The 14,497-nt window shown below is 36.8% G+C and overlaps 1 protein-coding gene across 1 annotated transcript in view; it reads right to left on the bottom strand.

Annotated features, from left to right (window-relative positions):
* Positions 1-8,615: 8,615 nt before the first annotated feature.
* LARS2 (leucyl-tRNA synthetase 2, mitochondrial) overlaps positions 8,616-14,497 on the bottom strand; it is a 92,714-nt gene continuing 86,832 nt past the window's right edge. The window contains exon 21 of the mRNA XM_015822945.1: positions 8,616-10,211. Coding sequence (XP_015678431.1) covers positions 10,032-10,211 — 180 coding nt within the window. The 3' untranslated portion in view covers positions 8,616-10,031. The remainder of the gene's footprint in view (positions 10,212-14,497) is intronic.

Genomic DNA, 14,497 nt, shown 5'->3' with positions numbered 1-14,497 from the left:
CCCCCTGCGCCGGCCAAGGCGTAGCTGGCAAGCAGCAGAGATGGAGCAGGCCGACCACCAGCTGGCCCAGCCCAAGGGAGGTAAGGCACCCGCCGGAAAAGGGGAAAAATGGCGGACAAAAAAAATGGCAGACAAAAAAAAATGGCGGACAGCCTTGCTTGGCGACCCCCATGAAATGGTCGATCGACCCCAAATGGGGTCCCGACCCACAGGTTGAGAACCACTGCTCTAGCCCAGGTATGTCAAATGCGCAATGTCACATGACGTCCCGCAATGTATCGGGCTGTCTTGCCATTGCCAGCAATGGGCTTGGCACGGCTTTCATGTGACGTGTCCGGCCCGCGGGCCAGCAGTTTGATACCGCTGCTTTAATCATCCTGGTCATTAATCATCCTGGTCATTTGGAAACATAATGGCTTCTGTAGGGGGGAAAGAGAAAATGCAGTATAGAAGCACATTCTAATCCTTTTTATATCCACACATTCTTGATTTAAATCATTTTTCTTGGATTGGTTTGTCTGTAACTTATTGTTAAGACCTTAGATAATTACAGTTTCCCTAATATCAATGAAAAAGTATCTTTTGAATATAAACAAGGGTTAATCATACCTAATTAGGAGCCGTGGTGGCCCAGTGGTTAGAATTGCAGTATTTGCAGGCTAATTCTACCCACAGCCAGGAGTTCGATCCTGATGGGGCTCAAGATTGACTCAGCTTTCCATCCTTCCGAGGTTGGTAAAATGAAGACCCAGATTGTTGGGGGCAACATGCTGACATTTGTAACCTGCTCAGAGAGTGCTGTAAAGCACTATGGAGCGGTATATATGTCTGAGTTCTATTACTATTGCTATTTCTAAAAAAACCCTCCATCCATATTGTTGCCACTTTTAATTCAAAACAAAAGTAGTTATGGAACTCTTGTAGTGTCCAACACTCACTCCCATCACAACTGAGACCTTGCATTGGCAAAATGTGGCTCTCTCCAAATGCTATTTACTCTCAAATGTACTACCTTGAGAGTAATATGTCAGTGTTAATTCAGCTAGTCCTTAACTTAATGGCAATTCATGACCATTTGAAGTTATGCCAGTGATGAAAAATGTTATTTTCCTCCTTTAAAAAATTAGTTTATTTTTCAATTGAATTGTACAGCTTATATGCTACATTAAAGGTGGAAAAAACTCTGAAATTATTTATCTTGGTCTGACTTTTTTACATCTCAAAAACCTGACATTTCAACAGGAGTGTGTAGACTGTTTATAGCCAGTGTAGAATTGTCACAGCATTCCTGCAGTTGCATGATAACAATTTAGATGCTTGGCAATCGGCATGTATTTACAATGATTGCAGTGTCCCAGGGTCATGTGATCACCATTTGCGACTTTCCCAGGGGACTTCTGATAATCAAAGAAATGAAGATAGCAGTTTTGCTTAATGACCATGTGATTCATTGAAAGATTACGGTGGTTCACTTAATGACTGCAGCAAAAAGATCATAAAATTGGGCATGACTCAGTTAAGATTGCATTGCTTAGCGATGGAACTTTTGGTCCCAATTTTGGTCATAAATTGAGGCCGGCCTGAATTAGCTTTGAAGGTATATAGCAATAGAATAGTAAATCTTTGGTGAGGCTCCTGTCTAAATCTGAAAATTCAAAATAAAAATGGTAGCCTGCCTTTTTTTTTTTTTAATGATTTGTCTAACACACATTTGATCCTAAGGCTGCAATACTATGTAAATCCCACTGAAAGTGGAATACAATTCTCTGTAAATCTGTACAGGATCATGCTGACCATATTTTTCCTTTCAAATGAGCAAATGTTTAAACAGGTGAGCAATTCTTAAGTTGTTGTTTTTTTGCAGTTTCTTCTAACAGTATACCAAGTTATTTTGAAGTAGAATGAACATTACAGTAATTAGTCTAAAATACATTAATACATTAAAAACACAAAAGGACCCTCTCAAGATGGAACCCTATCTCAAGATGGAATAAAGAACCCTCCCATCTTGAAATATCTTGCCATATGTATAGTCTTACTCAGGGCTTTTTTTCTCGGAGAAAAGGTGGCGGAACTCAAACCTGGCCACGCCCTCATCAAACCCTAGGACCGCCCCTTTAGAGAACAGGAATGCAAGTAAAATTTGGGAGGGGCTATTTCCGGTGTGGGAGGGGCTATTTCCGGTGCGGCCGGCCCGGAAAAAGGTGCCGGAACGCGGTTCCGCCGCGTTCCGGCTGAAAAAAAGCCCTGGTCTTACTTATTTTTGTTGCATTATTGCTCAATCATCAAGCTTTCTCTGCATTAAATTCCCTGCCATTAAATGAGACCCAAGTACTAAACCACTTTAAAAGATGTTTAAATAAGTCATACTGTATTTTTATTGGCTTCCAAATTGCCACAGCATGCTAGGAAAGTCATGTTAAATCATTTGCCCTGTCTGGGAATAAAATGATGAACAAAAAGGAGAAAGAAATATGGACTTTACTATAAAAATTTTTTGTTTCGGTTTGCCTTTTTATGAATCACTACACACTTCGTATATTTTCTTCTCTTTTTTCCAATCTGTAGTATTATTCAGTTTTCTAATTTGAGCTCAGTATTCATTGAGAAGGACGCAGCCATCTTATTTTCTCTTTCCCTGACTTCTCTTGGCCTTAGCAAACAATGTAATACATACAGAATATCCTTCCTGTTCACCGAGAATTAGATTGGGCATATGTAAAACAATATGGATACAGACAGCATGGACAGTATTCCTTTGTTTTTTTCACATTTGACCTGGAGATCCTTTTTAGAATTTCGCCAGCCTATGGCAATGTGTACATTCCCAAGAGCCGGTCTGCAAACATAAAATTATGCCAGACTTACCAATGCTGGAATATTTTCCTGTCTTTGCTTTCGTATTTCAAGTGAAGTAACCACTTTTGTTTTTCTAGTAGCAGGATATATTTGTGACAATCATTTTTTTCACATGTGACAATAACAATGCTTTTAAAATGTAATTTATTTAGGTACTTATTTCCTGATCTTCAGGATGTTATCTGGGTTAATAACACGGGTCAAAGAATACATTTCTTTCTCACAATGAGAAATACAATCCTACATAGGAAAAATGCTATGCCTGGTTGCTCTCATCCTTCATTTTACTAAAGGAGGAGGTAGATTTTATTGAAAGACATATGTCTGTGACTATCTGCTCACAAATTCTCATGCCTTAGAATTGATTTGTAGGAAAAGGTGCTACTAGATTGCTGTTTTTTTTACCACTGTCAAGTAACATAATTCTTCTCAAACAGAGCTTTCATTTTACTGTTTTCTTAGTCAAACAAGTCCTTGTGTTTTGCCTGCACGAGATAGGAAAAGGGAGTAGAGTCAAAGGAATAGATGGTCATGAAAATTGGAAGCATACTTTTAAGAATTTATTAGAACAGAACAGAAGAGAACAAAACAGAAAATTATCTAAAGTAAATAATGCTTATTTCTTCAAAGACATTTTATTATTAAATGATAATTTTATTTCTAGCTTCTCAATTCAGATTTATTGTACAGAAGCTCATTCAGGCAATACAATAACATGTAGAACTCATTTCATATCTTGTGGAATGCATGCACCCACCCCTTCAGTAGGTTTTGCTATATACCGTATATAGAACATGGATGCCTTTTCCCCATTGTGCTTTTCCTATGGAATTTTGTCCCACCATAGATCAGAGGAGGAAGCTGCTGGCCTTTCATGGCCCTAAGTATCTACTTCTGTGCCCAAGCCTGGAGCCTGGAGTATGTAAAATGACCTATCTCCTGATTGTTTTAGCAATTTTGCACTGTGATACTTCCTTGGCTGTTATATATTTTATGTTTTCTACGTGTTTTTGTTTGCATTTTGATATTTGAGAAGCACTCAGACACCCTTGTTAAGATGGGTGGCTGTACAAATCAATTAACTAAATAAACAAACATGGCTGCCTTATGGGGAACTTTTTATATAGAGTTGTCCGTGCAAAGACTTTTGCAAAGATTTGCCCTTTAGGAGGAAGAGTTTTACATTAAGTCAATACTTGTGTTAGATTTAATTTTTTTCTGTTTGCTTCTTTTACCCCCATAAAATGACCTTTAAATTTGACCTTCTGGCAAGTGTTCAGAAACATTGTAGGGAAAAGCCATTCAAAACCAAACTTCAAGACTAACCATTGCAGCCAAAAGAATGAGTGGCACCAGGTATCAAAAGAACAGGCAGCGGCAGGAATGATCCAACAAATCAACAGGAACCGTCTCCCCAGAAAATAATTTATTCCTTGAGCATATAAAAAAAAATCCAATACCCAAAACAAGGAAGGAGATGTACTTAAGATGTAAAAGGGAGAAATTAACACATTTCAGCAAACACTTTTAATGGATTTCCGATGAACTGTTAGATCATTAGAATAACATAACACACATACACACTCCTCTTCCACAGACTATGTTTCCCTTTGCATGCACCTCCCCCCCCACACCTTTTCCTATAAATCTAAGCCCCTGGGAACAACATTTCCATAAACTACTTTTTTGGGAGACAACCTCTGTGCTATACTGTTAAAAATTAAATGGAGAACTTCCTCTTCTAGCAGCTTATTTTTGAATATTAATTTTCAGTTTTAATCTTCCAATACTTGTTGGAAGACTTTTTGAAGACTTTTTTAAAATCACCATTCTGTTCATTAATTAATATGGTGTCCTGGTACTGTGAATGAGCCTGTTCTTTGGCTATATTGAATGGATAATTGTTATAAATTGTTGCCTGGCCACTGTTTATGACATGTATAGTTTTAGCTTATTGTTTTTATTTTGCTTTTGCTTTTTAACCTTTCAGAATCATACATTTAATTCCAATGATATGAAGGAGTCTCAGTTATTATGATATCTCTGCTCTCGTATCAGATCTAATCATCATGGCCAATATTCTAGAACAATAGAATTTGAGCTTTAGGTGAATTTGAATTGAAATAAGACAAAAGTAGTAGTTGGGATGCTACAAAGCCCCAGGTTCTAACTTTTTGTTTACAAGAATATTTCTGGCCCCTATGAATTTGCATGATTTATTTTTGATATATAACATTAGCTTTTCTCGAAGCAGATTTTTTTAAATTTCTATTCAGTGTTCAAGTTGCACATGTCACAAACTATTATTATTTCTTTCCCTCAAATCTAATATTTTCTGTTTAGCTGTATGAGAACAGGAAATAAACATTTTCATTAATTTCCCTAGTGACTGCTAGAGGCTTAAATTCTCTATTAATACAAAGAGTCAATCCATGCTTTTACAATACAATAATGCACATAGTCCAGAGAACAGAAAATAGTCCAGAGAAGGATTTAGGGTGTGTGAAGAGGGAGCATTTTCGTTTCAGCCTTCTATGAACAAACACAACCCTTTTCTAAAGAGGAATTTAAAGAATTTCTCTGCTTTCCTGGAGGGCAACTGATTGCTCTGTCTTGGTTTTAAAGACAAAGTGAAATTGTGCCTTGGCATGCCAGATCCGCCCACTGGAATGCATGTGACCAACTGACAGAAATATTTCTGGAACTGGACTCAAGCAGACTGCATTATTTGTACTTAGGAACATTCATATTTGGACATATAATTGCCGTTAAATCACGAACCAGTTTCAACACTAAATAGCTGAAATTAATTTCATTTTGTCTGATGTGGATCCTTTTGTCCCATATTTGTCACCAAGACGTGCGTCAATATTGTGGGCAATCATGGGATATCATAGAGCAAGAAGTTACCTCAGAGACTACTCCAAATCCTCAGTGCAGTTTCTCTAAAGCAGTTTGGATAGATAGCTATCCAAACTTTGAAATCTCCAATGAAAAGAAACAATCCAGTTTACAAGATAATTTGTTTAATCAACTGACAACTCTGCTGTTGTGAATTTCTAACCAATATCTAGCCAGAAGGTTGAATAGAAATAAAAAAAAAATCTGCATTAAGAAAAACCAACATTATACATCAAAATAAATTATGCAAATTGACGTGGCGCTAGAGACTTTCTTGTAAATAAAAATTCTTCCTTATAGTTTGAATTCAGAGGTTCTGCCACAAAAATGAACAAGCCCAATCCTTCATCTACAAGACAATTGTTCAGTATTTGAAAGCTACAATTGAATCTCTTCCTCAGTCTTCTTTTCTGTATGTTATGCATAGTTTCTTTAATTATGGTTCAAGGATATGATTTCCAACTTCCTCACCATCTTGACAGCCCTCTTCCAATTTCATTTTTTGATGCCCTTTCCAGATGTATTACTACTATTCTGAAAACTAGGGAGCCCAAAAATGGGCATAGTGGCCAAAGGGGCCTGACCTAGTAGAATGGAAAAATCCCATCTCATGATCTGGACTCTGCTCCTGTGAGTACATCCCAAAATAGCATTTGTCATTTTAGCAACTGGGTCATGTTATTGGCTGGTGTTCAGTCTACAGGAACATCTTGATCTTTTTATGTTTGACTATCAAGTCAGATTTTTCTCCATTTCACAGTTGTGCCTTTCATTTTTTTCCCGTCAATATACTGTATTTTTAAAACCTCATTTTCTATTCTAAACTATTAGCCATTCTTCTGAATTTTGTGTCATCTGGAGATTTGATCAATATTCTCTCAATCTCTTCCTTCAGACTGTTAATAATAACATGACAATGTGTCCAATTAAGTCATAATTTCAGAGATCTTTCCTTATCTAAACAGACAAACAGAATGAAAAAGGCGATGGGAGTGGGAGGGATGTCCATCTTCTTGACAGTTCCAACTTCCAAAACTGACAGTGAGGGTCCTGGTGTCTAGGCCAGCACATAACCACTATATCAAACTGGCTCTTTTATCCCTTTTCTTTTCAATATTTTGTTCTATGTGTATCCAGTGTTTTTTTTTAATATCCATAATTTTTCCTCCTAGTGAGAATTTATCCACTACCACATTTTCTAGAATTTCCCATACTTTCTGAACACAAAAAACTTGAGTCTTGGTTTATCTTGTGAAATGATTTTTAAAAAGTGTTTTAATTATGGAGGATAGTTGGTACTGTGCTGCCTGTTGCCTGCTTATTAAAATGTCTTGGGCAATTTAACTCTAAAAAACAAGACTATTAATTACAGGTCTATTGGAGTTCCATAGAAAATATGCCAGATTCAGCTTCAGATGACACTTAAAAACAATTTAAAATGCTAAGGAAGTAAAGAAACTCCCCCAAACAGAAAATCTCTAAATATTGTTTTTGTCTTGTGAGAAGTGTAATTGCTGTAATCACTTCTACTTTGAGGAATGTGGAAGAGGAAGGGTGCATGTGGTCTTTTTTTAGGGAACTGAAAGGGATTAACTGCAAATAGAAAAGTGAGATCCAAGGAAGATTCTGCCAGTCTCTAAACTAAAGCAATATTTCTCAACCTCATTTTAAGACTTCAAATCCCAGAATTCCAGAGCCAGCATAGTGGGAATGGGCGAATTAGGGCAGGGGAATCCCAGATTCAGATCTGCAACTATTTAATTCTTTCAGTCTTGGGAGTAAAAAGGAGCTACTTTTTTTTCTTCACTTCTTTTAGTTCCATTGATTTATCAACAACAGTGTTTCTCAGTCTTGGCACCTTCAAGATGTCCAGATTGCAATTCTCAGAATTCCTCAGATAAACTGTCTGCATTATTAGAAAACTATAATCTTTATCTGTGAAGTATTAAAGAAAGCAAAGAGAGGGTTATGGGGCTGAAACAAAAATAAGTCTGGTTTATTGACCAAGTAACAGCTGCATATTTGAGACTATTAACAAACAATATAAAAATGAACCCCTAATGGCCTGATTCGGTAGCCTTGAAGTTTCATTTCTTTTCCTGCCAGAGATATAGCATATTTGAGCCCAAGCAATACCTTCCACATCCACATGGGTAATGAGGAACGAAAAGAGGGTTTAGGACCGTCCTTAAATGAAGGACTGGACTGTTTAGTGAGGATCGTTTTATTCTTAGTGAGGGAAGTTTTGTGTTAAATATTGAATAACACACTGCCTTTGGCATTTCTTTCTAAATCATGTTTTTAGTATCCTGGAGAATTGCCCATCATTTTGCAGCTGGATTGGTTGCACTGTCATCTATTTGCACACACTATTAATCCAGATTCTTGTTCTCAACTTTTGACTTTTAATTTCTAGATATCCACTGTTATTCAGAACAAACTTTATTAGACATAATCTATGGGGATGGAGAATTCAGTTAAATAGTTTGCAGACTAATGTCAATATGGAAAATGGAACTAATTATAGTTTATGTAATCTGTATTTTGCAAATAATAATTGGTGCTCTGATTCATTCCCTTCTTTTTTGGGGGGGGAATCTTTGGCTGAAAAATTCTTAAGCCAATTGTTAAGCCTATTGTTCGTCTATTTAACATACCCATCCATAACAGATTTTAGGAACAGTAAATGCAGCTAATTCCCAAGATGTCTTTGAAGGTTCGACTAGTTGTAGACCTTATATGCTTTTCATACAAAGAAATTTCTGAAGTGATAATATTGCTTCATCTTTGTTTTTTTTATACACACAAAAAACCAGACCAGACTTTGAACGTAGAAAATCCATTAGCAAAATAAGTATGATCCACCAGGAACTTTTTTATTGCAGGCTTCATTGAAATGAAATGGCAACTTTGCAGGAACACCACTGTTCTTGCATAATTTTATTTATTACAATAGAACTGAATTAAAACATGGATTTTGCAAACATTTTGGGATAAAATATATTTTGACTGATCACCAGTGGAAAAATATTGATTTGCTTTTGAAAGAGTAATTGAAATTCTTTTCTGATGTATAACTAGTCATACAATTTCAGACTACCACTTTTAAAGCTGTACAATTACCATTGAAGTCTATTGTGTTTTTTTAATCACCAACTAGCAATAATTTATTCTTTTGTAGAGGGTGGAGAAGTAAACTTGCATCCAAAATTACAGAATGCAATTTTAAAGACTTGCTTTTAAAATAGCAGAAAAGTAAACCATATTAGAATCAACGTAGTCTGCAAACCTGAAGATTCTATAATTTTTTTGTAATATAATTTTTAGACACACAGTATGAAATATATGATAAGATTTTCTCTTGGTGTCCCCCACTATATATACATATTTATTGGGATGGTGAGCTGAACTGCAAATTTTTCCTTATATGAAAGTTTTCTTGATCACAGCTTATTATTTAATTCAGTACTAACATTTACATATAGTTGTCATAGTAGCTCTACAAAAGTCATTAAAATTAACTTTTTTCCAAGTGGAACCTTAGAAAGCAATTTGTCTACCATTTTTCAATACCTGTACCTCTGAAATAATCATGTTTAGGACTGCAAATCCTATCATTTTTAATTGTATTATATGATTTAACATTACAATCAAAACTTTTTGATGTTTGAACATTGGGTTGCTTATTATTTTTCTCAGGCAGAAGAGAAATTGATAGGGAGAATAGAGATTCATGCAACCCCTCCACTTGGAAATATTTTTAGATAATTTTCACAATAGAAAACTGCTAACATAGGCAACACAATTAAGAGCTGAAATTATTTGAAATGTAAAAATTATATGTATCCATTATAGTTCATAAACAACCATGAGCTAATCACAAATGCAGGCTCATTCATTCATTTTAATGATCCTTTCATAGCATAAACAGCTCCAATTGTTCTCCCTATCTTAACAGATAAAAATTCAGTTGTGATATTGAATGAAACCAGATTTTTAAGGTAATATAGCAGAATTACGGAATTTTTGCCATATTTAATTTAATTTTAGTTTTGGCTTCCATGATTTACTTTTACATTGTATTTAGGGATGAATGTCTGCAATGCAAGATTATATATGATTTATAGAGATTACTAAGATAAATTATTAACTTTTGAAACTGTTGAATGAAGTCATTTGGCCTCCTTTTTTGATCTTTCCTGAAATAAGGATATCTTTATCCTTATTTCTGCCACAGACATAGTTATAGACAATTCTAAGAAAATATCTTCTTAATCCTGGATGAGGAAGTTGATGAGGGCAGTTCGAGGAGATAAGAAAAACTTTGTAATTGTTCTTCCTTGAAGGTATTCACTTCCTAGTTCACTTTGAACAACCAGTTCACGAACTACTTCTGCATCTCGGGATACTTGTTGGGGTACTTTAACTTTACCACAGAGTTTATTGTTGATCTGAAGAGAAAGAAATAAACAGGTGAAAACTGAAGAAAGCATCTAAAATCTCTTACTTTTGTTTTAGCTTCAGTCAATTTATACAAGGTTGTAACAGATAATCCTCAATTAATGACCCTAATTGGGATTGAAATTTCCATCATTAAGCAAAGTGTACTTAGGCAAAGCACGTGTGTGTGTGTGTGTGTGTGTGTGTGAGAGAGAGAGAGAGAGAGAGAGAGAGAGAGAGAGAGAGAGAGAGAGATCATGTCACTTAGTAACAGCAATTCAAGTGGTGCTGGTTCATTTATTAGGCAAGGATTATGCTGCTACTAGGCGAGGACCTCACATTCTCCTCCCTGCGTGAAATGCTGGTTCTGTCCTGCTGCCTCCTCTCCATCTAGGCCCAGTGATCTCTCTTCAGCATAAAAGATTCCGCCACCCGGCCGCATTTGCCTTCACTTCAACTTCTCTACCTTTCTATCTCCCCCACCCTATCCGCCCCCTTGGATGTCCTACACTCTATTGCCACTATCTACCCCCGCCCTCCTGATTTTTTTGCCATTTTCTTCGTCCTGCTACTGTCCCAGGATCTAGACACTGGGGGAGGACATAACTCTCAGATGTGAGCCCAGCAAGGCAGATGAACCTTATCTGCCAAATGGCCTGGGGATGGAAGAGGTAGTAGGCCAGAGAAGAAGGAAAGATAGTGGTGTGGGTGGTGCTTCACACAGCACCTAAATTTTGTGCCAACAATGGTAAAACTTCAAGATAATTATTAGCTGGGGGTGGCAGGGGTAAATTGTGGCCACAGAATGCAGGGTAATTCAGAGGGCAGGGATGGGATGGGAATAGGTGGGTGGGGGAATTGAAGCACATGCTGCAATTGTGAATGTGGGCTGGTTCCCTAGCATTTGAATTTTGATTCCATGACCACAAGGTTGCTGGAATAACTGTGACTTCAACAAGCAGTCATAAGTATTATTTGTTCAGCACTGTCATAATTTTGAGCAGTGATTGAATGAATAGTCATTAAGCCAGGACTACCTGTACTGTGAAGCACAAAATATTTTTGTAACAGTTCAAATATTGCTATTGAAAACTTAGAATCTGTTACTGCTAGTTTATCACAAATATGTCATACACACAAACACACACATGTGCACACATGCCCACACATACACACACAAATCAAAGAGACTCCTGGAAGATATATATCCATGGTTGGAGGACTGGCTTCCAGAAACTCTTAGTAAAAAAAAAGAGTCGGACTATTTAATTTTTATCTTATAAAATGAAGGATAATACATATTCTTTTGTAAAATGAGTTTGTATAGTTATTTCCAGAGTATTTTAGTCTCGTTTCATACTATAAAATTACCTTTTGAAAAAGGCCTATTATAGCCAATACACAGCCTTGCAATAAAATCTGGAGCTACAGTCAGATAGATGTATCTTTCATTATGTCTACTGCACAAAATCCAAAATGTGTGGCAACCTTTATTATGTTATTCCACCAGGTACTTTTGGCTAAATATGAGCAGGGATAGAATGAACATCAAATGGAAATAATGGAGTATGTTATGCCAACCCAGACCAAATTACAATTGTCTAGGAAAGCAACATGTCATTGGCCTGGGATACTGAGACAAATAGTGAGCTGTAGCTTAGAATACCAATTCCCTTTTGGAACCTTATTAAAAACAATATTTGGATTTTCTTATTTGTCCTGTGAATAAAGAAGTACTTATTATGTCTAACTTTTGTGTATGCTACCAAAAATGGCAATTTGGTACTGGATCCCATTGCCCACTCATAAAATGGAGAGAGGTGTGAAAACCTGTGTCACTACATTGCCTTCTAGTTTCTATTAAACAGGGGGGAGGGGTGGAATGCGAAGGGAGGAAATGGGATACCAAGAAGCCTTTCATGAACTATGAAAGCCTGCCAGCCACCAAGGTCACTATTGCAGATGCTTGATGGAGAAATGGACTGTTCCCATAACAAAAAGTTGTACCATTAGACAATGTGAACATCTGGAGGGTGGGGACAGGAGAATCTAGTGTTTTGGCACAGGAAAAAACTAGAGCTGGTTTTGCTTCTTCAGTTCCGAGATGGTGAATCAATAAAGTTTACCTTTTTGAGACTCAATTGCCTTAAAGATCCCTTCTTTTGGGTTCGTTAGTCAGACAGTTGATATCTGTACTACTTCAAATATTACAATTTCCAGTATTTCATTTGCTGTTTATCTAGGAATAACACTGGTGCCAAAGGGGAACTCTGTATAAAGGTAGTCCTCACTTACCCATTCAACAACTATTCGGCATTGCAGCAGTACTGAATGAGTGGTATTTATAATTGGTGCTGAATCATGTGATTATGATTTGGGCATCTGGCAACAGGTTCACACTTAATGCTTGAAGCACGGTCATATGATTGCCATTTGAAACTTTCCCAGCTGGAAAAATTAATAGGGGACTGAGAAGTGACCCAATGGCATCCTAAAAGTGAAGAACTAGTGGAACAATCTCTCTTCCCTCCCTATAACAAATTGAAATATCCAACAGTGAAGTGGTTCTGATATAGTGAGCAAGGAAAGTTTGTCCCAGAAGTTCTTCATCAATCTACTTCAAATATCAAAACAATTTCCCCTCAAAACAAAATGCTGGATGCTACATGGATTATCTAATGGATTAAGATGGTCCCTTCAACAATGGCTGCATCATAGCTCTTTCAAAGCTGTAAGATGATGCTGACAATTTCATAGATGCATGGTAACTCCATGCTCTCCTCAGGACAGGAAAACTATATACATAGCAGAAGATAATCTAGAGCACACCCTGAGCACTTCCAATGCTTTGAGATTTCTCACATGAAGTGTGACTGTAGCAAATCTGAGTGACTTTGTTAGCAAAGAGCTGTACCAACTGTTCACAGCACCCAATGATAATGCCTCTTTAAAAAGCAGTGAAATACACTAAACAGAGCTTCTGGATAAGTCTGTTGCCGGATACTTTGCCTCTCACATCAACACAGTGTAGGCTCAAATATCTGTGCTTGGATGACTTTGCTTTTTCTTTCTTTCTTCATTGGTGCTCCAGGTATCATTTCTGCCATTTCATTCCCTGGAGGGTCTCAGTAAACCAAGATGCCAGTCAAGATTGACACTTCGAAAAAAACACCAGTTCCAGGGTAATAGAGTCCAGCACCTGACTTATCTCCTGTTGCCAATAGTTCATCAGGCACCAGACTGAACTGCCTACCACAGATCTGAGAAACTCCTGGAGTCCCTTCAGGAAGCTAACAACTATCTGTGTTCCCATGACATTTCAATGAAAATACTAGGTCTAATAACTAGACAAGTATCAGATAAGGAAAAGCAAGATTTCTCAGCCTTTTATGGGTTCGAAGCAAGGAACCATCACAATCTCAATTACTTTTCAATTTAATTTCTGCCCCATTTCTTGACTGAAATATATGCATCTCAGTTGTATGAAGAATATAATTATAAAAATATTCATGAGAACCAGCTAACATACTGTGTATCAGGCATACTTTAGAATTCCCCTCTGTAGAAGGTATGTAAATATAAAAGGTAGGTCTATGTTTCTACATACTTGAATGTTTACTTATCTCCATCACATTTGACATATTTCTTGTAAGCAAACATAACAAAAATTAATGACTAAAAAAACCATGCATTTTCTGAAGGGATAGAAAAATTAAGCACAAATTGCGCAGGCATACATAAGAATATATTCTATATCTATCTGTATAAAAAACTATATGTAAAGGAAACCTCACTGATTATTACAGTTTTCTCTCTACACCTTGCTTCATATGTCTGTGCTATTGACCTTCTACTTCAGAGGTGTCAAACTGCCGGCCCACGGGCCGGACACATCACGTGGAAGCCGCGCCCACCCCATTGATGGCAATGGCAAAACTATCCCAATATGTTGCGCGACATCATATGATGTCACGAGTTTGACATGTCTGTTCTACTTAATGTCCCCAAACAGCTCCTAAAATTATCAAAATGCGTTCCAAAAATGTTTTGGAAAGCTTAGAGAACTTTTTACAATAAAAGAGAAAACACCAGCATTACTAATATAATAATATAATAATATAATACATTGAACAATTATTAGAATAATGATTTGTCTGCATAACTGCAATAATGATGTGTCTGCATAATTGCTAGAACAATGATGTAATGCATAATCACTGGGAACATTCACTGGGAAAGTTCTCTGTCAGTAATATGTGGCAACCTAATGCGCTCTGCACATGGATACTTTGTATGT

The sequence above is a fragment of the Protobothrops mucrosquamatus genome, unplaced genomic scaffold (genome assembly GCF_001527695.2).
Source record: "Protobothrops mucrosquamatus isolate PMUCROS unplaced genomic scaffold, P.Mucros_1.0 scaffold_177, whole genome shotgun sequence".
Taxonomy (NCBI): Eukaryota; Metazoa; Chordata; class Lepidosauria; order Squamata; family Viperidae; genus Protobothrops; species Protobothrops mucrosquamatus.
The sequence above is the reverse complement of the archived record's forward strand: the minus strand, read 5'-3'. Positions and strand labels throughout refer to the sequence as shown.